This window comes from Paramisgurnus dabryanus, chromosome 11 (assembly GCF_030506205.2).
Source record: "Paramisgurnus dabryanus chromosome 11, PD_genome_1.1, whole genome shotgun sequence".
Taxonomy (NCBI): Eukaryota; Metazoa; Chordata; class Actinopteri; order Cypriniformes; family Cobitidae; genus Paramisgurnus; species Paramisgurnus dabryanus.
Window position 1 is genome coordinate 7,373,641 of NC_133347.1, and position 25,877 is coordinate 7,399,517.

The following is a 25,877-nucleotide window of genomic DNA, read 5'->3' on the forward strand; positions in this document are numbered from 1 at the left end:
ACAGTTGTGGAACAGCTCCTGAGAAGGTACGCGCTTGTGCTTTTTCCCTTTTTGTGAGGGCACCACAAGCCGTCGCTCGGTGGCAGATCGCAGTGATCGAGAGGGTACATAAGGCTCTATAAGTAAGTGAAGGTAAGGGGGTGCTGACCCAGTGGTGGTTTTAAAGGCCAGGAGCAGAGCCTTTAATTTGATGTGAGCTGCTATAGGAAGGCAGTGCAACTTGACAAAGTGAGGAGTGACGTGTGCCCTCTTTGGCTCATTGAAGACCACTCTTGCCGTTTCATTCTGAATTCTGTAGGGGTTTGGTCGTGCAGACTGGAAGCCCTGCCAGTAGCGCATTGCAGTAGTCCAGCCTGGACAGGACAAGAGCTTGGACCAGGACCTGCGTAGCATGCTCATCTAGGAAAGGTCTAATTTTCCTAATATTGTAGAGGATTAATCTACAAGAGTGAGCAGTGCTGGCAACATGCTCCTTGAAGCTAAGCCGATCATCAATGACCACTCCGAGGTTTTTGGCCATCCTGGAAGGCGTGATGGTCGAGGAACCTAGCTGAATGGAAAGGTTGTGCTGAATCTCCGGTTCAGATAATATGACAAGCAGTTCTGTCTTCGCAAGGTTAAGCTGGAGATGGTGATCCTTCATCCAGAGTGAGATGTCCCTTAGGCATGCCGAGATGCGAGCAGAAACTGTGGGATCATCAAGGTGGAACGACAAGTGGAGTTGAGTGTCATCTGCATAGCAGTGATAGGAAAAGCCATGTTTTCGAATGACAGAGCCCAGGGATGTCATGTATATCGAAAAGAGCAGCGGCCCAAGGACAGAGCCTTGAGGCACCCCGGTATCAAGACGTTGGGGTTCGGAGAAGTCACCTCTCCAGGGATACCCGAAATGAGAGGTATCTGAGAGGTACGACTTGAACCATAGAAGCGCTGTGTCAGAGACACCCATAGACATGAGGGTCGACAGGAGGATGCGGGATTGACCGTGTCAAGAGCTGCAGATAGATCCAGTAAGATCAGCACAGATGATTTGGAGGCTCCCCTTGCCTGCCTTAGGGCTTCAATGACTGAGAGCAGCGCAGTCTCAGTGGAGTGACTGTTTTTGAAACCAGACTGATTGCTATCCAGGAGGTTATTTTGTGTGAAGAAAGAGGAGAGCTGGTTGAAAACAACGCATTCAAGAGTCTTGGCAATGAAGGAAAGAAGAGAAACGGGTCTGTGGTTCTCTAGCATAACAGGATTGAGTGTGGGTTTCTTCAGCAGCGGGGTTATCCAAGCCTCTTTAAATGCTATGGGGAAGGTGCCAGTGGAGAGGGATGAATTGATAATGTGAGTGAGAGCAGGGATAACTGACGGAGAGATGGCCTGAAGGAGATGGGTGGGTATGGGATTTAGCGGGCAGGTAGTCGGATGGTTAGAAGCCAAGACCTTGGAAACATCTGCGTGGTGGTTATGTACTAACCACCACTAAAAAGTTGCACTATTTTCTTTTCTCTGCCATAACAAACATGTTTTAAATACACAAAGTTATAGCAGTCAAAAAAACCTGACAAGCTACAGGAAAGCTACTGTGAGAGTCAAGAGTCAAGTCCAACTAAAATAAAACAATCACTGATCACCATAATGGTGACTTTAAATAAAAAGCCAACATCTAAACCTAAGTTAAGAAAATAACTCTACAAGTAAGATTTAAAATGCAATTTTAGGTTTCAAACAGACATGGCGATAGAGAGGATAGTTACAGATTGCACTCTGTAAGATTGGGACAGAATATACACCTAGCAGTGTTCATTTAATTCTGGGGATTTTGCTGTGTACAAAGTGTACTGACATATATATACCCAGACAACATGGAAAAATGTCAAAATTCAGTTAGCTGATCAAATCAATCTCCCAGAGTTGTTTTTTCTTTAGAAAACATTAACCAGAACAGTGCAAAGTAAACATACTTAAATGCTTAATTACCAGAGACCTTATTTCAGATCTTTGTAGATTTCATTTGAAAACATGTATTATATCCTGTCAGACCAGAGCCAGTGTAACATGTGTAAACAGACCCTGATACAAAATGAGCTGGACATGAATTATGTGCTCCATGGTAATGACAGATGTGCTAGCATTAGCATTAACCTAATTTTAATGCCTATCAACACCATGAACCTTCTAGATACACAAGGCTGGGCTTTCCTCTAGGAAAGCATTAACAAAACCCGGAAGGCAAAGTTCTGGTTGGAATTGAAAGAGGAGACGGTGAAAGAGAAACATGTTAGTGTTTTGTCAAAGATTAGAAAATGTCTTCAGGTAAAGTACAGCTTGTCACCAATAATCACATGCAGAATGTAAGAACATAACTTGACAATATTGTAAATGTTCCCTTCAGGGACAACCAAGCTATTTCCCAAACCAATCCCTTCAATCTCTACCTGCAGTGCCCCCCCCCCCCCCCCCAAAAAAAACTCAAGTGTGCAAGCTTTATGGTAAAATAAAAGGTGAGCACTTTCTACTTTGTCACAGGTACTTATACAATTTTAAAGATGAAATCTCAATTTTGGTAGGGCCAAAATTGGTCTGTTTGTTTCTGTACCCAGACCTCCATAGCTCCCCTGCACTCCAGATGCAACATGGACGATTTGAGTTTATGGAGCGTTTTAGGTGCAGATATTTTTAGATTTTTATGACTATATGCATTAAGCAAGGGTTTGTTTATGTGGTCTCGTAAAAGGGAAGCCCAAATACATTATAAATAATTGTGGTGTTCAGCACTAAAAATGTACTCTTGGCTGCCGAATAGCGGGTCACATCCTGAACCGATTATGCGTCCAGAAAGGTTTCTGACTTTTCTACACCAAAAACTAACCAATTATAAAAAGCTTGTGTTAACCTAACCATGTCAGCGCTTTAATGTTTCTTGGTTTTGACCCGGCAGTGTGGGTTTCTATGGAAATCTGGTACAGGCTAGATGAATGACTTTCGGACATTGTGAAATCGGATAAAATTTGAAGCTGAGAAGACTCTTTCTTCCCTGCAAGTTACCTTAAGAAGTCTGTAAAGCATGTGGATCTAATACTGTGTGAGCAAGATCTTAATCGATATTACTGCTAAATTAAGATGGCACCCAGCTTCAAATGATTTATGTTTGTTTAAGACTCATAAAAATGAAGAAAGGGTTCCAATGGTAAGGAAAGATAGAAGACAAGACTTACTTCTGAGCTCTGCAGTGATTTAGTGCAAAACAAATGGAACACAAAATACATTTTTTTAAAAACCTCAAGTTGCACACCACACCAAAAGACTTTTTAAACTATTATAACTGACCAACACAATCTCACCGGAATTTCGAATGTATTTTACAAGGTGGCTAATTCGTATAAATCTGTACGATCTAATTCTTACGTTTTAGTATTCGCCCCGTGGCGTTGGGGTTAGGGGTCGGGCTTTAACATTGCTTTTTCTAGTAATCATATGTTTTGTACGATTCACATACGAATTGGCCACCTCGTCAAATATGTACGAATTCCTGTAAAATCGGATTGGACTGATCCTAAAATCCATAATTATATTTGCAATAATTTTTGATAGTCACTTTATTTTTATAAATGTTTTCCCAGCCTCCTTTGTCGGCAGTCAGTAGCTGAGATAAAGTCGCAGGTATTTTATCTATACCTTAGATTACGTTCAATGCCTTTTTCAAGATCATTTCAAGCTATGATCTGACAAAGAAACAGCCCAGATTAATGATCAATATGAACCCCTGAATATAAAACTGTTCACAGCCGTGTCAATACTCAATATAACTGCACTCTTTCTTATGTAATGTTATATTAATTATGCAAGTACAAACCCATAATAAACAACAAATGACCCTAAAAGTTTAAATCACTGTCAATTTTAGTTTTATATTTCTTATGAAATCATAGTACGAGTAGCAGAATGATTATACAGTACAAGAGAGAAATGTAATGTAGCTGTACATACTGATGGATGGCCTGAAGAAACTTGCGCTGATGTTTTCGGACCTTGGCATGGTCAATCTTCTTCACGAGTTTAGTATGTTTGTAGATTAGCCATGTTTCCCTGAGTACATTAGCAGCCGTGTTTTTAACCTGCCAGCAAAAGTCCAAAGAACAGATCTCTTACATAAACAAATTAAATACAATTTATGTTGTTTTTAAAATATCCAAATTTGGTTGGGGCCAATATGAGTATACAGAATGCAAAAATGTATTTAATACTTTTAACACGTTTTTGATAACTTTGTTACACGTGTTGCATGCAGTTACTACATTAATAACAATACATTTACCTTAAAAATAAAGTACAATCTCAGAAATAAAGTTACAAGAATGTACAAAAGTTACTGGTACTGTCCCAGTGACAACTTTTATAACATATCTTTATTTTTCAGAGTGCACAGGTGCATGTTGTTAAACATTACTCAGTACTTAAATGTATAATAACACTGTAACAGTGACATCGTAAAAAAATGTGTAACATATTTTTTTTTGTTTTATTTTCCGAATATCTAAAAACTCTTAAATAAAGCTACATTTATATAAGAACCAAAATAACCTAAGATATTAAAACTTATTTTTCTAAACAAAATGATCAAAATCAGGTGAGTGTGTGCTTATAACAAGAAAAAAATTTGCCAACAGGGTAACGAAAATATAAAGCTTTATCTTTTTATTAAAGGCAGGGTAGGCAGGAATTATCTAAAAAACTTTTTTACAAATTTGTTTAAACTGTCTTTATATATCAATACATAAGTAAAATGTAAGTACTCTGAAAAAGAGAGAATAAAAATTTTAGATAATTACTGCCTATCCTGCCTTTAAGTCCTAATTCCAGTTTATGTTTCATAGCGCATCAGCAGATTGTTTTTTCTTGTTTTAAGTGTAAACTCACTTAAATGTTTATATAATTTATTCAGAACACAAGACTTATTGATCTAGGTTCAGTTTGCTTTTTAAGTACATATAATAATTTAATTAAATATATCTCATATTAAGTATTTGCCAAATACATAAATGTCACCCTGGACCACAAAACCAGTCACAAGTTTTTTTTTATTTTATTGATTAATATGTCATCTAAAAGCTGATAAATAAGCTTTCCATTGATGTGTGATTTGTTAGGATAGGACAATAATTGGCCGAGATTTGAAAATCTGGAGTAATAATTCTCCAATAATTGAGAAATCACCTTTGAAGTTGTCCAAATAAAGTCCTAGCAACACATATTACTAATGATTAATACATTTTTTAAAATATATTTACGGTAGGAAATTTACAAAATGTGTTCATGGAGCATGATCTTTAGTTAAAGGACAAGTTCGGTATTTTACACTTAAAGCCCTGTTTTCAGATTGTTTATGATGAAATAGAACGGTTTTGACTGAAATTTCGACATATGCGGCTGCCCCGAGAATTTTCGCGTGTTTGTGTTTCAGCTCCTATCTTTACAATGGGTTTAATGGTGCACTGGAACAATCCTTCCTAAAATGCATTAAACTTTCGTTTACAAAGACGTAAAACTCACCGAGTGGTCTGGGGTGTTCACTGATATGCTCACACAAAAATCGCTGCAAAAGATGCTTTCCAACAGTTGTTTTAGCATTCATTGTTAACTTGTGGACCTATTTTTCCAAACGCCTCACACCTGTACATTCTTGAATAATAAACACTCCAGCCCAGGTGGTGGCGCTAATCCGCTTTTGCCAATTGCAAGAATGGAAACAAAGTTCCCGGCGCGGAGTAATACCGTACCTCACAGCACAACTAATACAAGTCAATGGAGTTGGCAAAAACTACGATAAAACCTGTTGGAATGCGTATTTTGCAGCAATTTTTGTGTGAGCATATCAGTGAACACCCCTGACCACTCGGTGAGTTTCACGTCTTTAGAAACGAAAGTTTAATGCATTTTAGGAAGGATTGTTCCAGTGCACCATTAAACCCATTGTAAAGGTAGGAGCTGAAACACAAACACCCAAAAATTCTCGGGGCAGCCGCATATGTCCAAATTTCAGTCAAAACCGTTCTATTTCACCATAAACAATCTGAAAACAGGGCTTTAAGTGTAAAATACCGAACTTGTCCTTTAATATCCTAATGATTTTTGGGACAAAAGAAAAATTTCACCCATTCAATGTATTGTTGGTTATTGCTACAAATGAAGAGTTTGGTTCCAAAATGCAATAAAGTTAACAGTTATCACCAAAATCAGTATTTTATCAGGTCAGTATTAAAAAGTCATTTCTTCTTGTAACACAAAATCTAATATTCGTGCTATTCTGTCATCTTTTATCCCTTTTTTCCAAACGGCGACAAACGCAACTCCTCCTTCTCTGCAGAATGCAATAAATCTGCTTAACCAATCACAGCACACCATTCCACGCATTATAAACATTAATGGCGGCGCTTTGAATACACACAGAATCCTAGTTTTCCTCATCTACTTTGTACTTCGTGATCAAACAAAACAAAAACAAAATAATACTTTTTATGGCATTGATAAACCTGTGGTGGTTTTTTTTGTGGCAGGGAAGAAACGTAAACCATCAAATTCAAATAATTTACCTGAGAGGCACATGGGTAAACGAAAAATGCCAGCTGTTGCTTGTTCTCCCGACAGCATCTTATGAAAAACTTTCCATTATTTTACGCGAAGTCAACAAAAATTGAGCAGAACCAAACCATTTTACAGCTGATCGCTGTCAAAAAAGTTCAGTGATGACGTCCCAATGATGACAGCAACAATGACAGTGTTCTTAATATGACAAAGTAAGTGTTTAGATTACTACCATTAATGTTTATTTTTAATCGGTGATACCACTAGTCAACTAAATGAATATAACATGGCAAAGATGAATGCACATTTATATATTGATTCAATAGATTTATAGAATTTTGAAAAAAAAGTTTTTATTTTATTATAACCTAAAGATGCTATAAAAGTTTTAAACAAAAAAAATGTTTTTCATCTTGTCACTTAATTGGTTTAGAAAACACATTTTTACCAAAATTAGTCAAAATGGATTTATTGCATTTTGGAACCAAACTCTTCACATATACAGTACCCGTGCTACTTATGACTAGTTTTGTGGTCCAGGGTCACAAATACATTTTTAGATATTTGTAATGGAAAACAAGACAAAAACACAAAAAATCTCTGCAGTGTTAGAAACTTTAGCAGTGAATTCACCTGAAATCCAGCATACATTTAGAAAAGTGATACTAGTTGTAGACCCAAAGTTTTAGTGAACTAGAGATACTTTATGGTTAAGCTAAGCTTGCCAGGTTTTGTCATCAAAAAAGGAATGTTTGCCAGTTTCCATTGCTAATGCAGCATCAACATTTGGCTTTAAGTGCCTGAAGCGGTCAATTGACCTGCTGTGTTTTACATAGATTTTATCATTTAAACTTACACTGCCTAATTGCTTAAAGAACTACATGCATCATGATGTCAACAATGTTAATTGACTCTGTACATTAAAGCATACTTACTCTTTTGCAGAGTTGAGTATCCATCATGAAGTTGTGGACATGCTTTTCAGCCTTGGTGAGCTCTAGCTTTCTGGCTACGACAGCTACCACTAGTGCAGTACAGCCGGCCCCCTGTAAACAAATTTTTAAAAGAGACATTACCAATCTAAAGAGAACGCTTGAATGAAAGCTTCAAAAAAGATAAACATGTTTTATAGCATGATGACATTTGATTAACGTCGGAAACGTTTACTAGCAACAGGCGCTGAGGAAAACGCTGTCTGTGCGAATAGATGCACAGATACAGCCAATCATACCATATTTCATATAATATTGAACCTAGTCTGTGAAAAAACAGTTAAAGACTTATGGTTTTCTACATAAAATCATCCTACATGACGTAAAGAATAATATAACTTGGATATCTATAATATTGACTGAGTAAACTGCAAAAAATGACTTTCTTACTTAGTATTTTTGTCTTGTTTTCAGTAGAAATATCTAAAAATTCTTAAAATAAGATGCTTTTTCTTAATGAGCAAAACGACCCAGGAAAATAAGTCTAGTTTTAGGACCAAAAATATCAAATTTAAGTGATTTTGTGGATAAAACAAGCAAAAAATCTGCCAATGGGGTAAGCAAAAATCTTGAAAATTTTTCTTAAACACTAAATTCAAGAAAAATTCAAGAAAAATTTGCTTACCCTATTGGCAGATTTTTTTGCTTGTTTTATGCACAAAATCACTTAAATTTGATATTTTTGGTCTAAAAACTAGACTTATTTTCTTGGGTAATTTTGCTTATCAAGAAAAAGCATCTTAGATATTTATTTAGACATTTTTACTGAACACAAGACAAAAATACTAAGATTTTTTTTCTTGAAAATCATTTTTGCAGTGAGATCATGTCAAAGATTGAAATCAAACTTTGATGCTCCAAATCTTATATTTAGATTATGAGACTTGAGCCTGGATTACACAGACATGGTCACTTTTATCGAATGTTTACAAGGGGTTAAGAAGGATAAAGAAGATACGCACCATGATTCCAGTAAGAAGACAGACTCCCTTTCCACAGTAAGTGTTAGGCACCATATCTCCATAACCAATAGACAGGAAGGTAATGGATATCAACCACATGGCTCCCAAAAAGTTACTGGTGACTTGCCCTTTATCGTGGTATCTGACAAAATAAAATGACAAAAAATTTATTTGTATTAATTTAATAAAATGTTTGATGAATATTTAAAGGGGACATTTCACAAGACTTTTTAAAGATGTCATATAAATCTTTGGTGTCCCCAGAGTACGTATGTGAAGTTAGAGCACTAAATACCATATAGATAATTTATTATATCATGTTAAAATCGCCACTTTGTGGTGTGAGCAAAAATGTGCCGTTTTTGGGTGTGTCCTTTAAAATGCGAATGAGATGATCTCTGCATTAAATTGCAGTGCTGTGGTTGGATGGTGCAGATTAAGGGGCGGTATTATCCCCTTCTGACATCACAAGGGGTGACCTGTTTTTACACATGCTTGCAGAGAAAGGTTTACCAAAACTAAGTTACTTGGTTGATCTTTTTCATATTTTCTAGATTGAAAGAAGCACTGGGGACCCAATTATAGCACTTAAACATGAAAAACGTCTGATTTTCATGACATGTCCCCTTTAAACTTAAAGGTCCACTGTGTAGGTTTTAGTGGCATCTATCAGTGAGATTGCGAACTGCAACCAACGACTAAGTCCACAGCTCACCACTCCCTTTCGATATGCATAGAGAAGCTACGGTGGCTGCCACACGACAAACATGTTATCTTCTAAGACAACATAGTGACGAAACATGCTTTGTAGAGCAGTTTGTCCATTTAGGGCTACTGTAGAAACATGGGTGTGCAAAACAACGACTTCCATGTAAATGTAGATAAAAACGACTCATTCTAGGGTAATAAAAACAATACAGTTCAATATGTAAGGTCTACAGTGTATACACAAAAGAAAATATATAGTTATATATATCATATAGCATTTCTATCAAGAGATCCTTCTAAAAGTTACACAGTGCACCTTTAAAATAAGTCTTTAAATGTACCCAAATTCCCTTAAATAAAAACTATTCAATTGATTTTTAAAGACTTCAAATAGGATAACTGTGTAACTCAAGCATTGCATTAGCCGTGCAAAGGTCATAGGTTCAATCCCAAGGCATACACATACTGATCAAATGTTTACCTTGTAATGCACTGTAAGTTGCTTTGAATAAAAGTGTCTGCCAAATTCATAAATGCGAAAAATGCAATGCAGATAATTAATAAATATTGCTGATTCCAACTTCACAGATTTTCATCAAAACTAAATTATAATCCAGTCAAATGAATTATACACAAATTGTCTAATCATTGACACTGTTCTACCGCTCAGAATATAAAGAAAGATCCATCCGAATCAATGACAAGGCAGACTTTACATTAGGGGTCATTTGAAAAGCCCAATTACATTGAAGGGTAATCTTCAAGGCGACTTAAAGTGCAATATCAATAAGTATTGAATCCAGCAGCATATATCAATATTCAGGCCTAACTGCACTGGATAAAAGGCAGACACCCAAATATAAATCAAGGTGCCTTTGTGTGTGTAATTCAAAGGAGTGATGTCCATATTCTCTTTTTGGGAGCAAGAGGGCAGCCAGTGCCTGTTAAATGGCTCACTCTTGTTCTCTCTGTGTTCCAGCTCGGTCTGGTGTGGAGAATGAGTCTGTGTAAAACTATTGTGGGAGTCACGATCCATTAGACAAGCATAAAGAGCCTATATGGATTAAACATGCTGGCACTGTAACTAAATCCAAAGCTGCCATGGGCTCAGATAATGCACTGCACCGAGAGTACGGGCCATATAAGTGCGGTCACGCAGTCAACTTCAACAAGACACTGTAGCCTTATCCCATTCGTATATTTCGCAAAACATAGATTCAACCCTTACAAAAATGTACTGTGACTGTAGTTTCTGCCATATTAAAGGGATAGTTCACCCATAAATGAAAGTTCTGTCATCATTTACTCACTCTGAAGTTGTTCCAAAACTGTATAAATCTCTTCCGCTGAACACAAAGGAAGATATTCTGAAACATGTTTGTAACCAAGCAGATTTAGGGCACCATTGACTTTCACAGTAGGAAGAATAGTACTATGGAAGTCAATGGTGCCCCAGATCAGTTTGGTCATCATTAACTCACCCTCATGTTGTTCCAAACCTGTATAATGTTTTTGTTCTGCTGCAGATATTTTGAATAATGCTTGTAACCAAGGAGATCTGGGGCACCATTGACTTACATAGTAAAAAAAGTGACAAAATAGAATTTTAGTTTGTAAGTGAACTATACCTTTCATTTGACTGCAAAAAATGATTTAAGAAAAAATCTTTGTATTTTTGTCTTGTTTTCAGTAAAAATATCTAAAAATTCTTAAATTAAGATGCTTTTTCTTGATAAGCCAAACGACCAAGCAAAAAAATCTTAAACTCAAGAAAATTCAAGAAAAATTCAAGAAAAATTCAAGAAAAATTTGCTTACCCCATTGGCAGATTTGTTTTGCTTGTTTTATGCACAAATTCACTTAAATTTGATCTTTTTGGTCTAAAAATTAGACTTATTTTCCTGGGTCGTTTTGCTCCTCAAGTAAAAGCATCTAAGATTTTTTTGATATTTTTACTGAAAACAAGACAAAAATACTAAGAAAATGTTTTCTTGAAAATCATTTTTTGCAGTGTACACTGCAAAAATTAATTTCTTACTTAGTATTTTTATCTTGTTTTCAGTAAAAATATAAAAAAATTCTTAAATTAAGATGTAGTTTGATGAGCAAAATGACCCAAGAAAATAAGTCTAGTTTTTAGACAAAAAATATAAAATTAAAGCAAATTTGTGCTTAAAACAAGCAAAAACATCTGCAAATTGAATTAGAATTTTTTTTCTTGAATTAAGTGTTTCTGGAAAAAGTAAACTTATTTCAAGAATTGTTTTAATTCCATTGGCAGATTTTTTGCTTGTTTTAAGCACTAATTTAATTTAAGTTTATATTTTTGGTCTAAAAACTAGATTTATTTTCTTGGGTCGTTTTGCTCATCAAGAAAAAGCATCTTAATTTAAGAATTTTTAGATATTTTCTTGAAAATCATTTTTTGCAGTGTTGGTATTTTGATGTAAACTACAGTATGGTAGTTACCATTATACATTTTGTAGAGGAACAACATACCATCTACAGTATGTTGATGCTTTTTAAAAAAAAAAGTTGTAAATAAATAAAAAATACATTTAATATACAGAACAATACTCGTCCACTTTTAAGCCAGGGGTTTCTTAAAGTATTTTATTATTCATGTTTTCCATAGTGACTGAAATATTCTTCACATGAGGATAGTCACTATAAACATGACTAGAAAACATCCCATCAGTTATAAACCTCAGAGCTCACGGTAGATCTAGTTATAGTTAAATATTAATTTCCTTGGAAATGAAATATATTTAAACTTCCGGAACCCGACTGCGCTCAATTACCTTTGCCCAGACAACACTCTTAAATAAATACAAAGAATACTAAAACAAAACTAATGATGATGTCAAAGCTTCAGAATGAGATCTTCTCTCGGCCTCAAGTCCAATATGTCCATGTGCTGACTATAGAGTAACTCTACATTTATCTGCAAATGAATCAATCAGTGAGTGTCTAGCTTCTCTGCCCATGAATTTAACTGAAGACTCATTAGCTTGAGTGCTATTAAATGAGGCCTGTCGACTTGCCGGCCGACAAATGATTTAAAGTTGGAGAGTAACTGTGGCCATTTAGGGGCAAATAAAAGAAAAATAGAGTCTCGGAGGGTGCCAAAGGTGCTGATAAAGCACTTCACCGCTTTTCCAATAGTCATCCACGAAAGACAAGCGATTATAGAAAGAAATACTTTTATAGACACCTGACCCGCACATTAGCTTAATTGGTGTTCAAAAAATACTCAGTCAGTCTTAAATAAAATACCTAAGATATTAACCATTTAAGGGATAAGTTGACTTGAGAAGCGATTATTAAAAAAGTAACAATCGAACGGTAAGTTTAAGCATTAAACAAGCAAACAACAAAGACAACTTGCCAATGGGGTTAGGAACTGTAAACTGAATACACAGTGAGTTACATGAACCATGTTAATTCCTCTAACTTCTTTAACTAACTTTTCTGCAAAAGGTCAATTCTTTTGACATCCACTGAAGCATACAAAATGTTTATTGGAACATTTTCACATCATGCTGAGATAACATGGATCATCAGGTTTTTCACAAACTCATGGAGTCCATGGCAGTTTAAAGGGCACCTATTATGGAAAATTTACTTTTGGACAAAATGTGTGTTGGCAGTGTGTGAACACAACCACCATATGATGAAAAAATCCACCCGCTCCTTGTTTTTTAATCTTCATTAAACCAAAGCAGTCTCATTAGACATGCAGTTTTGATTCTCTTATCAATGTGAGGTCACATTGATAAAGCCCCGCCCACTTACAGTCCCGCATTACCATAGTTTCCACCCTCAGTGGGTGAGGGGTTGGTGGACTCTGTCTACAAGATACTATTGTCTCAAACTGTATTAATCAGATCCATTTTAACTAAAATTGTGCACTGTCTGTTTGTAAAGAAGTACAAAGTTGTAGCTCATTTGCATTTAAAGGTTCAAAACAGCGCGTTTTTGCTCCCACACAAATAAGGGCATTTTGGACATGCTACAGTATAATAAATGATCTGAGGGGCATTTTGAGCTGAAACTTCACAGACACATTCTGGGCACACCTGAGACGTGTAATACATCTTGTAAAAATGCGATAATAGGTGCCCTTTAAAGCTGGGTATACACCAAGCCAATGGCAGGTTTTGCACGTCATCTGAAATAAGTCACGTCACCTTTTTTACGATTCGGCATGTTAAAGAGTAACTAAACCCTAAACCAACTTTTTTTAGTTAATAATCTGTAAGAATGATGCTTTATTAGTGCTGTTCATTGATTTTAGTAAGTTTTTTGACATTTGGATATAAAGTGTTTCAATAATACAATATATGGTGTAAAAACGTCTGAGTGCTGCCCTCTTCGGGTTGAACGGTGGCTACTGCAGTTGAATTTTTCTATTGGATGTTGGGTCCAAAAAATGACTCGTGACGTAAGCAGGTTCAAGCTCACCACGCCCTTGTTACGATCTCACCACTCACTTAGTTCGTCCCCTCTATCTCCTTGGGATCTGCCCACTTTTCTTGCATTTTTCAAATATTGCCAGTGGGCGGAGTCAGGCTCTGACCAGGGGTTTAGTTACTCTTTAAATCAGCAATGGTGCTTGTCTGGGAGTCGTATTATTCTTTATAGCCAATCAATGCACAGAAAGAAAAACGTAAGTGACAAAGCAAGCAAACAAAAAGTTTAGAGGGTATGAACATAATGCTTAACAATCATATTTGTACACCTCTCATTCCAATACCTAAATATTTTGAAAGATAGCTTATAAAACATTACAGATATATCATGAATCACTGTCTGTAATGAGCAAGTTACAGACACATCTAATTTAATTCACTTTTAAAAATAAAGGTTTGATGCCATTTGCTCATCAAGAAAATACATCTTGATTTAACAATTTTTAAAGGGGACAGAGAATGAAAAACCATTTTACCTTGTCTTTGTTAAATAATGGTAGTCTACCTGCATTCACGAACATACAAAAAGTGCTAGACATGCTAAACATCTCAGTCTCATAGAAATTCCTCTTTTAGAAATGTCAGCCAGAAAACGGCCCAATCTGAAAAACTGATGCTTATGACATCACAGGCATCTCACTGCCCCTCCACTTTAAAATAATTGGCTACATTTTTTGAGTGGCAGCAAAGTCAGCCAATTAGTAATGAGATTGCAAGTTAAGCCAGTAGGGGGAGCCAAATAGGTGCAAAACCACTTGTTTAAAATCCCCCACCGTAATAGAGCTATCTGAGAGAGGTTTTTAGGAAGCTTCTAAGGCATTACAGACCTAAACAAAAAAATGTTTGTATACATGTCACATCAAAGAACAAGGATAAATACCCCGTTCAATCATTCTATGTCACCTTTAAGTATTTCTACTTAAAACAAGACAAAAATACTAATTAAGAAAGTCATTTTTTGCTGTGTGTGGGTTTATCATCGCTAAAATGGAGTTTGGGAACTTACAGCAAAGCAGAGATGACAACAGGTTTACTCGAGACAGCGTAAGCTAGCATGAAGGTAAAGCTAATCTTTTACATTATAGCGATGATGACGCTGGTAGTAACGATTCTCTCAGACCAATCAGTGATCTACAGTGTTTTGGGTCACGTTTTGGTATCAGCTCGTGTCGCTTGGAACCCCAGCCGAGGTGGTAGTAAAAAAGTAACGGGTACTACGTACTGCACCCAGTGAAAAGTCCCCAAAAGTAAGCTGACCCGATCCAAAACCAAAACGTGGGGTACTATTTTGTCTTCTAGAGAAGTGGTTCCCACATTGCAAAAATCTTAGTATTTTTGTCTTGTTTTCAGTAAAAATATCTAAAAATTGTTAAATTAAGATGCTTTTTCTTGATGAGGAAGTCTGAATTTAGTGTTTAAGAAAAATGTTCAAGGTTTTTTGCTTACCCCATTGGCAAATTTTTTTGCTTGTTTTATGCACAAAATCACTTTAATTTGATATTTTTGGTTTAAAAACTAGACTTATTTTCTTGGGTCGTTTTGCTCATCAAGAAAAATAATTTTTATATATTTTTACTGAAAACAAGACAAAAATACTAAGAATACTAACTTGAAAATAATTTTTTGCAGTGTGGGGTCCAGGCGCCAGGGTTCACATGGAGGTGGGATCAGATATGCTTTGAGGTCAAATAATAAATAAATACTAATATTTTTTTAAACACATTTTAAAAAGTTTAAAAAATATATATGGTAAAAAAGGGTAGTTATAATATTATCCTGTGTAAAATAATTATTTCAATTTTGCTCGCTCCATGCTTGTCAACATAACAGAAAAATGAAAGATAGATGTAGAGGGTTAGGTTGCGGGATCAGATTGTCATATTTGAACTTAGAGGAGGCACAACGAAAAAAAGGTTGGGAGTGCACTGCAAAAAATTATATTCAAGAAAAAAAATTCTTAGTATTTTTGTCTTGTTTTAGTAAAAATATCTAAAAATTCTGAAATTAAGATGCTTTTTCTTGATGAGCAAAACGACCCAAGAAAATAAGTCTAGTTTGTAAGCAAAAAAATCTTGAAAATTTTCTTAAACACTAATTCAAGGAAAATTCTTACCCCATGCATTGGCAGATTTTTTTGCTTGTTTTATGCACAAAATTACTTAAATTTAATATTTTTGGTCTAAAACTAGACTTATTTTCTTGGTTAGTTTTACTCATCAAGAAAAAGCATCTTAATTTAAGAATTTTTTGATATTTTTACTGAAAACAAGACAAAAATACTAAGAATTTTTTTCTTGAAAATCACTATGCAGGGGATAAGAGATGACCCAGACAGTTTAAATATGCTTTCCATTGGGTGAATAAAGTCTGATATGGAGTTAGTGTCACTGTGCCCTAATAGTAATATATTATGTTAGCTAATGATGCAACTACCAAACCAGCACAGCCAACCACACACAAAAGATGCTATTTTAGCTTAACTGGTTTAAAATGGCATCCCATTAAATCTTATCCTAAAAACAGAGCAGAAAACGTCATTCATCAAGCAGTGGTTCAGTGGGCTTTGCCAGTGTTTCCCGACCCATTTGTTCATGTAACCCCATAGACCAATTTATAGGTAACTCTTCATCCACAACAAATCATTGAGACTGTATAATAGAAGTATTAACATATTGAAAATATTGAACATTTTTAAAATTCAAGATGAATTGCATTTAATCGTTTCAATCTATTGAAGTTTAATATAGTTTAACAGAATCATAGTCTCTCCAACTATCCCATTGGCTTTGATATGGAGGTTTAGCTGGTTGGGAAGCACTGGGCTAGTACATACAGTAGTATGGACCGTTGCTGTAGTGCAATGCATTGCAATAAAGAAATAGCAGGTGGATGATGTGGCACATATAATCTAATGCGTGAACACAGAAACTGGCCAAAGGGCTTACAATGACATGTTAAGTTGCTTTGCTTTGCTTTATATCTAAGAGCCATGACAACATACTTAATCTTCCCTCTTGTCTTCACCAAGGTCTGGGTCAAGATATCTTAGAGATTCAGATATGGTCAAAGATTTGACATCGCTTTGGAAAAAGGACAGTCTGCCATGAACTTAATGAGGCCCATGTGAACACATGGGAACAGGTGTGTGAAAATCCCAAAATCCAAGGAATGAACGAACACAATTCTTTAAAAGAGGCTACATGATCATCAACGTTTTATAAGAAAATTTCAATTTGGAGAGGAAAAGAATTTGGGATTTCCAGCACGCCAGCAATTTGCAATAGATATGCGATTGCTTTTTTGCAACAGTATAGCTCATCTAGACAGATGAGAACAATTAGCACGGTTCAGGAAAGCTAAGAGCCGAGTAATAGTCGTTCCTTGCAGAGCATGTACGGACTCACTTTGAACCCCTATCCAGAAGCAGCCGTGTGGGAGAAACAGAACAAAAGCGTAAACAATGTAAAACACATTCGCTTGCCACCGAGATCACGTTTTAAATGCAACAAAATAGGCCAGGATTGCTTTAAATAGCGCTATGAACAATTCTTAAAGGAACAGTTCACCTAAAAAATCATCTACTTTCATGCCAATCCACACCTTTATTTATTTTAGAATGACATGAATAAATCACGACGCATTTTTTTATAAACTATTCCTTTAACAAGCCAGGCTAAGTTAAGAAACTCCTACGGTAAATGTAAATCTCACCTTTCACAGACATGCACAGTCCAAGCAGCAATGATCCATGAAGATATACTGAAGACCAGCAGGACCGTGCCTGGGCAAATAGTCATCAAAGTCTTCATGACAAAGCGTGTGTTAAAGTTGATCTTATTAAGGGCTCCAATACTGCGCGACGAGGCGTCCGTAAACAGCTTACTGTGCAGGAGCATCACCCTCCCGATCAGGTAGAGCCGCAGGAACATGGGGATGGAGAGGATAATATCCACATCTGCAACCGCCACAGACGGGCTGTAGGTAAAGGCCAGACGGGCGTTCCAGGTGAAGACGTACTGACCAGGAATGGGGTGGATGGCACACACCAGAAGCTCCAACACAAGGAAGAGGATACGCTCGTACGTCATGGCTATTCGCCAGTCGTCTGCTCCATTGTCCACCATAAAGAGCTGATGGTGGAGAGGAAAAAGATTTTAAGGAGCTAATCGGGTATCAGTGTATCCCTTCCATAACGTCAATAAACCAGACCAAACTCTAGGCAATTGACCTGATCTGAATGTTTACAAACATATGCTATGTATACCAATAAAAGTGTCTATGCGTTCACTCTTCCAAGTCATTAAATAATGCTCACAAACCAGCTGATTGACAGCCCTGTATTAAATTACATCTCCTATTAGCCACTTGTAATACCATCATTAATCAAAATGAGTGTCCCCTCTATAAAGACCTTTAAATGGATGGGTGCAAAATGGTCCGGGCATTGAATACAGATTTCTGGAAAATATAAAAGCCCCAGCAAGTTTTCATTTTGGTATTACTTTAAGTCATTAGGAATTGGCAAAAGTGCTGCCTGTGTAATCTTTTAGGGTGCTGTATCAGTCTCTGTTTATGGTTGCCAATGCTGATTCGACCGCTTACCTGAATCTCTCGTGCGTGGTACATTATGATCAGACAGAGCAGAATTACAGTGGAGAGGCTAATAAGGCATTTCAGTGCAAATGAATATGAGGATTCCTGCAGGGGAGACATTGAAACATAAAAAATATTAAAAAACATGTATTTATTTCAATTCCTGTTTATGATCCTCAAGCTCATGTCTGCCACGTATGGCAAGTTCAGGTCAAGTCAAATTTGTTTATTTAGCACTGTTTTACAATGAATTGATTTGTTTCAAAGCACCTTTACATGAAAGACGAAGAAAAGAAATCACAGAAAATTAATAAATAGATTTTATTTATGCCGCCTTTTGCCAGCATCTTTGTCAGTTTCGCCTTTGCATGCTGACGTCATCACCCGGTCTCCCAATTACCAAACACTCAACCTGATAAATGAACCCGCTATCCTGGACGAGCCCCCAAAAATGTTATGCCCCAGATGCATGGGCGTCAAAAGCAAAAAAAATTGTGGGTGGGTCCAGAGTATTTACTGTAGTAGATGTAATTTCTTGTATTCTAGTGCCTTTTAAAGGAGACATATCATGCTAAATCCACTTTCTTGGCTCTTAAATGCATTTTGTTGTATATTTGTAGTGTTTATAAGTACATAAAAGTTGAAATTAGTCTCTTCAGGTGCTTTGTTGATATCTTTATATTCTGTTTTGGTCATATTTTCCAACCGGTTCTGATTTTTCTATTATCTATTACGTTTTTTGAACAATTACGTCACAGTATTTGCAGCAGAACTGCTAAATAAGGACATCGACTTCCAGCCCAACACTACGAGCAATCCGCCATTTTATATTTCTCGCTGCGATATTGTAGTCCAAGCTCAAGGATGCACAAGTTACGAGAGCGTAAGAAATGTACTCACATCTGTGGGTAAAGTCATTTTTGTGTGCCCGAGGCACTTTAAGGATAACTACTTCACCAATCTCCGCCAGTATAAAGAAGGAATTGCCGATAGACTTCGTCTGATTGAGGGGTCAATTACTTCTTTCTTTGGAGACGACGAGCAGAGCACTTCGGTAAGCAGTTTATAACTTAAAGTAAAAAAGTAAAGTACACGGTGGTCATGGTTTAGCAGTGCTGTTTCTCACTCCGAAGGCTGCAGCCTGCGGAGATTGCTTTTGGGCATCAAGCCTGGTTTAAGTTAACTGAGCATTACATTTGCAAGTCATGAGCATATTACAACAACTTACGATTAACTAAGAATAATAGTAAACTTTATAATTGTTAATATTCTGAAATAAGACCGTCTTGATGACGTATGCAGCCTAGATATGCGACCTCCGGAGGCTGCAGCCTCACACCATTGCGATACCTCCATATGAAGACGTTGTTCTGCAGGTTCGTCGTCTTCATTTTCCTCTCAGTCCGTTTCCGACTCTGGCGCGAACATATAAGGCTGGATGGACAAGTCTTCCGTTGTTGACATTTTGTGAATAACGAGTAAATAAAAAGTTTCTGTGCAGCTAGATAATCGTATCTCTGCTATAAAACTACAAAAATGGCCGAACGGGGTGGAGTTTAACGGAGTGTCACCTCTGCAACCTGGAGAGGGGGCAGGGTATGACGTGCATTTAAAAAGACAGTACCAAAATGAGTTGCTCTCAGATGCACATCAGAAAAGGGGTAGAAAGGGGGCCTGTGGGGCTATAATAATGAGGAATTCAGACCCAAGCATTGCAGTTTCGCTTTACTTAGACCACAAATAGATGATTTATATGTAAAAAGGACAGATTTAAAAGCATGATATGTCTGCTTTAATTAAACAATGCTTTATAGACTAAAAGCTTTGCTTACCTTGTTTGTGGCAAAAGTAGTGAAAACACAAAATGGAGTTTAAGGGTGTTTTCACATATAGTTCATTTTAAAAGAACCAAACCCAGTTCACTTAAAGTGAACCAGAAAAGGAACTAGCCGAATGTGACCTCATTCCTTCTGGTGTTGTCTCAATATAGTGGACTCAATAGAGGACCCAGATCTTTTTTTGGTCCTCTTCAGAACTGACTCAGACCATTTCTTGTTCACATTACAACTTCATAAGAACTCAGACTCCAGCTTTCTGTGTAGCAGTTGATTTTGACACAATATCAAAACGGCACGCAAAGCGGACCGGGACCTCATTGATTTCACATATCCAAAAGAAATCGAACCACAAAAGAACCCAGAAGCGAACCGTACTCAGACCACCTCCAGACGTGGTCTGAGTTCGGTTCACTTTTGGGTCCTTTTAGGGGGGTCTGAGATCACTTGCTTTGTTCACATATACATCCTGAACTGCTCTGAGAGTGTTTGGAGGGCTCAATTGAACTAGGTGTGTAAACACCCTAATTTATATGGACTCTAATGGTGCTTTTCCATTGCATAGTACCCCACGGTTTAGTTTAGTTTGGTTTGGGTCAGCTTACTTTTGGGAGCTTTTCCATTGGGTGCAGTACGTAGTACCCGCTACTTTTTATCGTACCACCTCGGTTGGGGTTCCAAGCGACCCGAGCTGATACCAAACGTGACGCGAAAACACTGTAGATCACTGATTGGTCTGAGAGAATCATCACTGCAGCGTCATCGCTATAATGTAGATTAGCTTTACCTGTGCTAGGCTAGCTTGCGCTGTCTCGAGCAAAAATGTTGTCATCTGTGCTCTGCTATAAGTTCCCAAACTCACGAACACACATCCACAGGTTGAGAATCAGTGACACCATAACAGTTTTTTCCAAACTTGCAGTTTGCGGCGGAACATTCGCGACGAGCATTATATGCTTAATGCAACTTCAATGAGGCTCAGCGGAGCGCCGTCGACTGACGCCGCGGTGTTTGAACAGAAACTGTCATGTGAGACTGAGGTAACGTTAGTGATAAACGCGATGTGCAAACATCTATTTGTGGTGGCCAATTTCAATTTTGTGGCGGACTGAGAAATAATAAATGTATGGGAATGTACAACGGCGCTCTCACTTGTATGATGTCACAGCAGTAGAAAGCGCAAATATAACGACACGCCTATAATCCCTCCCACTCCGAAGTGATACTAAACTCGATGGAAAAGCTAACCACGCCAAAGTGAGGTGAGCTGACCCGACCCAAACTAAACTAAACCGTGGGGTACTATGCAATGGAAAAGCGCATTAAATGAGCCAAGTGAAATGGATTCAAGGAAGCACTAGCATGGAAGTCAATGCTGTAACTAAAACGCGGAACGGAGTATAATTTTTTAAGGCATTCCTCAAGCGGTATGGATTTGACTGACGGGGCTCAAGTGAACAGATATATGCCCTAAATAAGAGAAAAAGTGAGTTAATGTTAACGTTAACAACACAAATTTTATTAACAATCAATTAAGGCGCAATTTCTGACCCTAGGCTTAGCACGTTGTTGGATAAATTAAGTCATCAAACTTCTAAAATGATCTTTATTTGTATGTTTTCTGAGAGGTGTACCATCCTAAATGCTTAAATACATCCACTTTTGGTTCGGTTTTAAAACATGCAGGAATTAGAAAATAAAGTCCAGGACTCACTTGATGTTAAAATAGTTATTAAGAGAGATAAAGGTCGAGACCTGATTGATGTTAAAGAGTTATTAAAGGTTGGGTGCACGATCTTTGAAAGCCAATGTTGACATTTGAAATCACCTAAACAAGCACGCCTCTTGAATCTGGACCTCTGGACCTTCTTTGGATACACCCACCCCACACATATGCAATCCAGGTAACAATGTCATTTACTAGACACGCCCCTTTCTGTTGATTGGCTACAAGTGTGTTTTGGTACTCTGCCCGACTCCCTTTTCCAAAATGTTTTTTTTTTTTTTAAATCATGCACCTTGCCTTTAAGAGTGACACAACTCAAACGATGTGATTGACACATCTAAAACATACCCACAGCTGCGCGACACCCATATAGTCCTTTGTTTTACTCATAAATGAAAATATGCTATAAAAGCCATTCAAAATTTCAGAGGTACAATAGGCCAACAAATCCTTTAGTTTCTTTGGTCATATCTAACAATAATATCATAAGCTTCATGTTTGTGCAATATAAGGATTATACACTAACAGTATAGGCTACTAAATGTGCAATAAGATTCTGTCCTCTTACAATTATATATATATATGCCATTTTGCACCTTGTTCTCTTCATATGTTCAATACTTATCCCTGTGTCATTTCACTTTATTTATTATGACTCAACTTGTATACTTAAATGTTCTGATTTCTTTGTATGACTTCAATATTTGGCTTGATGGCTACATCTGGTGGAAATTTTGTTTTAATGCTCACTTAGAAATCCCCCTACTGATAAAAATGCGAATACTTATATTCCCCGCTGTATATTTGTTTACATTGCACAATATAATGTTTATACTTATGTTCATGGATGAGGTAATGAATTTTTTTGTATGTTTAATCACATTATTTTATGCCATCGTAATGAATTAGACAGTCAATACTAAGGGTGTCACGATTTCGATTTTAAATCGAAATCGATCGAAATTAAGTCACAACCTCGAACTTCGAATTAAAAAATGGGATCGTCGATTCTGCCACGCCCCCATGTCACGTCCGATCGAAGCGGGGGGAAAAAGCTCACAGAGATTTATATTTTAAACACGAGGGATGTATTGCTACAACTCCTTGAAATGCATATCATGAACAGGATTACTACCTACTGATCTGACTTCGGACAGAGAGAAGCTCCAAGATACAACGGATTATATTTTAAACAAAAGGGTTAGTTTGCCTCAGCTCGCATGAAACACATAAAACTGAACAAATACGTAATGAAACTACTTTAGTTTTTGTTTAGACTTCGGACAGATGCGAGAGCGCGTGCACGTGAGACAGAGAGAAGCGCAGCTATGACACGCTGGACTTATTTCAGATCCTCGTCCAAGACGCGCGCAGTAAGTCCTTGTGCGTGCAAGAAGGAATCCTCTCTCTACTCTCTCGCGTAAAGTGAAGCCCACAAACCCCCATTCGAGGAAAAGCATGCAATGTGAATGTTAATGTGAAACTATAATAATAATATTAATAAATATTAATGGCATAGCATTTTTTGTCTTTCAAAAAAAAGAGTAAAAATCGAGAGTTGAATCGAATCGTGACCTTAGAATCGAAAATGTAATCAAATCGGGGATTTGGAGAATCGTGACACCCCTAGTCAATACAAATATTTTAATGCATTAGAAGTACCCGTGTTTAGCATTTACTTCTTCCCAGACAATCAAGAAAAGCAACTGACAGCAGATCATCTCTCACTTATTTTCTTCCCTTTAGTCTTTGATCTTGTTCTTTCTATCCGGATGACATTCCTCATTATAAGATCAGTGCAATTGGAGCTCATTAAACCTGTCTGATTTTGCTGAAACATTGGAACATAATGTGCTGGCTAAGACATTGGACTGCTTCAGAAGAACTTTAAAAACCTCCACTCCAGAGACTGTTTTACTACCTGCAGGGCCAGCAATTCACTCAGGCCAAGAGAGATTCACTATAGTAAAATGACACATCCTCATGACAGTTGTACAGCAGATATTTAGGAACAGGACAATTTTATTGTGCTGCATAAACTATTAAATAGCGCCAATGCACATTGGCGTCTTTGTGAGCGAAAGCATTTTAATCCACAACGCATTTGTAGAAAGAGTTTGCCACTATTGTGTGTGAACATATCAGAATCACACATTTAGGTAGCTAAATTCGTATTATTATTCACATTCATACGTTTTTGTACTGTTTTTGTGTTGTTGGGGTTAGGGGAGGGGTTTCACTATTGTTTATTGTAATTCATACGAATTAGCAAACTTGTAAAAAACATATGAATTCCTATGAGATCAGGGCTGCGTTTCCACATACTGTAACAAACGTTCGTTATTCTTTCATGTGCGTTTCCCAAAGATGTACTTTAATACAATCGCACGCAGCGTGCTTTAAGTTCTACTTAAGAGTCGCTATCCGTTTGTCAAGTGCTGAAATGTCACCTATAGAATGACTCGTAATTGGTCTTTGGTTATAATTAACCTCACAATCAGAGAATGAACTAAGGTAAGAGCTTAATAATACAATGTCTCTAAAATTTACTAGAAAAGATAAAAGACACATGAATGTTATCACGGATTAAAAACCTTGCACGTGGTTGATTTCTTTTTTTATTTTAATTCTTACATTTTTCACCAGATAATAGATTTTTAAATTCTTCGCTTTTTATATAAATCTATACATTACTTAGCTCCCGAATAAATAAGCTTTCCATTGATGTATGGTTTGTTAGGATAGGACAATATTTGGCCAAGATACAACTTTTTGAAACTCTGGAATCATAGGGTGCATTTTTTTTTAAATCGCTTTTAAAGTTTTCCATATGAGAGACAAAAACGGTTTGGCAAGATAAGAAATTATTATTATTATATAAAACTTGTTTTAAAAGCATGCATCAGGTTTATTTTAATGCACTTATGTTTATTTTATGCAATAAAAAGACTTAATGGACCTGAAAATGTCAAATTGTGTAACCGCCAACTGTGCCAAAGAATGAGAAATATTAAATATGTTATCCACATTGATGGCATGTAAGCATAATCATCATCATAAAAAAATCATTTTATTAGTTAGTTCTAAATATAAATTTGAATATGCTTTTGTAATATTTGTCCTGACATATGCTGAAAACAGCTCTGTTTTCTAAATAATCTTTGACAAAAAAATCATATTACACTTACTAGATGATTATATTTTATTCCACATTTTTTATGAATATATTTATATTTTTATTTTAATTAAAAAAAAATACTAGTTACACCAATTGACCGGTTACACCACATTGCCATTTTTGCAATTATCCCCAGTGGCGTGTTTACCCACCACGCAAACCACGCAATTGCTTGGGGCCCCACGGGCTTGGGGGGCTCCCTACTGTCCACAAGCGGTTAACTTATTTAATGATTTTTTATTTAATGATTGCAGAGTTATAAAAAGTCTGCGTGGTAAGCATTCCGCTTTTTTCTTATTTTTTTTTTTAAGATCACACACTGAAGTTGCAGTACTGTATTAATTACATCATTTTAAATACATCTTATAAGGAATTTGCCAGCAAAGGATATATCTGAGATAGGCTTAAAAATATTTTTCTGTACAAAAGGGAGGCCTTTTGGAAAAAGTTTGGAAACCACTGCGGTAAAACCAAGACCTTTATGTTTTTGACAGATAATGATTCTTTATTCTTTTGAATAAGACAATGGGCACTATTTGTATTTTTAAACCAAGAATTTTTTTCTTAATGTTGGGGCATGGGGGGCCCCAGGTCCTTGGACTTTGCTTAGGGCCCCCAAAATGGTAAACACGCCACAGATTATCCCCCAAATATTCTTTCAAAATGAAATAAAACCAGACATTTTAGACTTGGTTCTCAAAAAAGAGAATGTATGCAAGTAATCTGCAAACTTATTTTGAAATTTTAACCCTTTTACATTTAATGTATCCATACGGACACAAAATAATTAATATCACGTCATTGACCCATTGACTAATGATAAATACATTTTAAAAATGTA

General features: G+C 36.6%; 1 protein-coding gene across 1 annotated transcript in view; it reads right to left on the bottom strand.

Moving 5' to 3' along the window:
* kcnn1b (potassium intermediate/small conductance calcium-activated channel, subfamily N, member 1b) overlaps window positions 1-25,877 on the bottom strand; it is a 54,588-nt gene that overhangs the window by 15,606 nt on the left and 13,105 nt on the right. The window contains exons 3-7 of the mRNA XM_065248396.2: window positions 18,307-18,402; window positions 17,416-17,834; window positions 8,525-8,666; window positions 7,506-7,616; window positions 3,976-4,103 (exon numbers count right to left, since the gene is read on the bottom strand). Coding sequence (XP_065104468.1) covers window positions 3,976-4,103; window positions 7,506-7,616; window positions 8,525-8,666; window positions 17,416-17,834; window positions 18,307-18,402 — 896 coding nt within the window. The remainder of the gene's footprint in view (window positions 1-3,975; window positions 4,104-7,505; window positions 7,617-8,524; window positions 8,667-17,415; window positions 17,835-18,306; window positions 18,403-25,877) is intronic.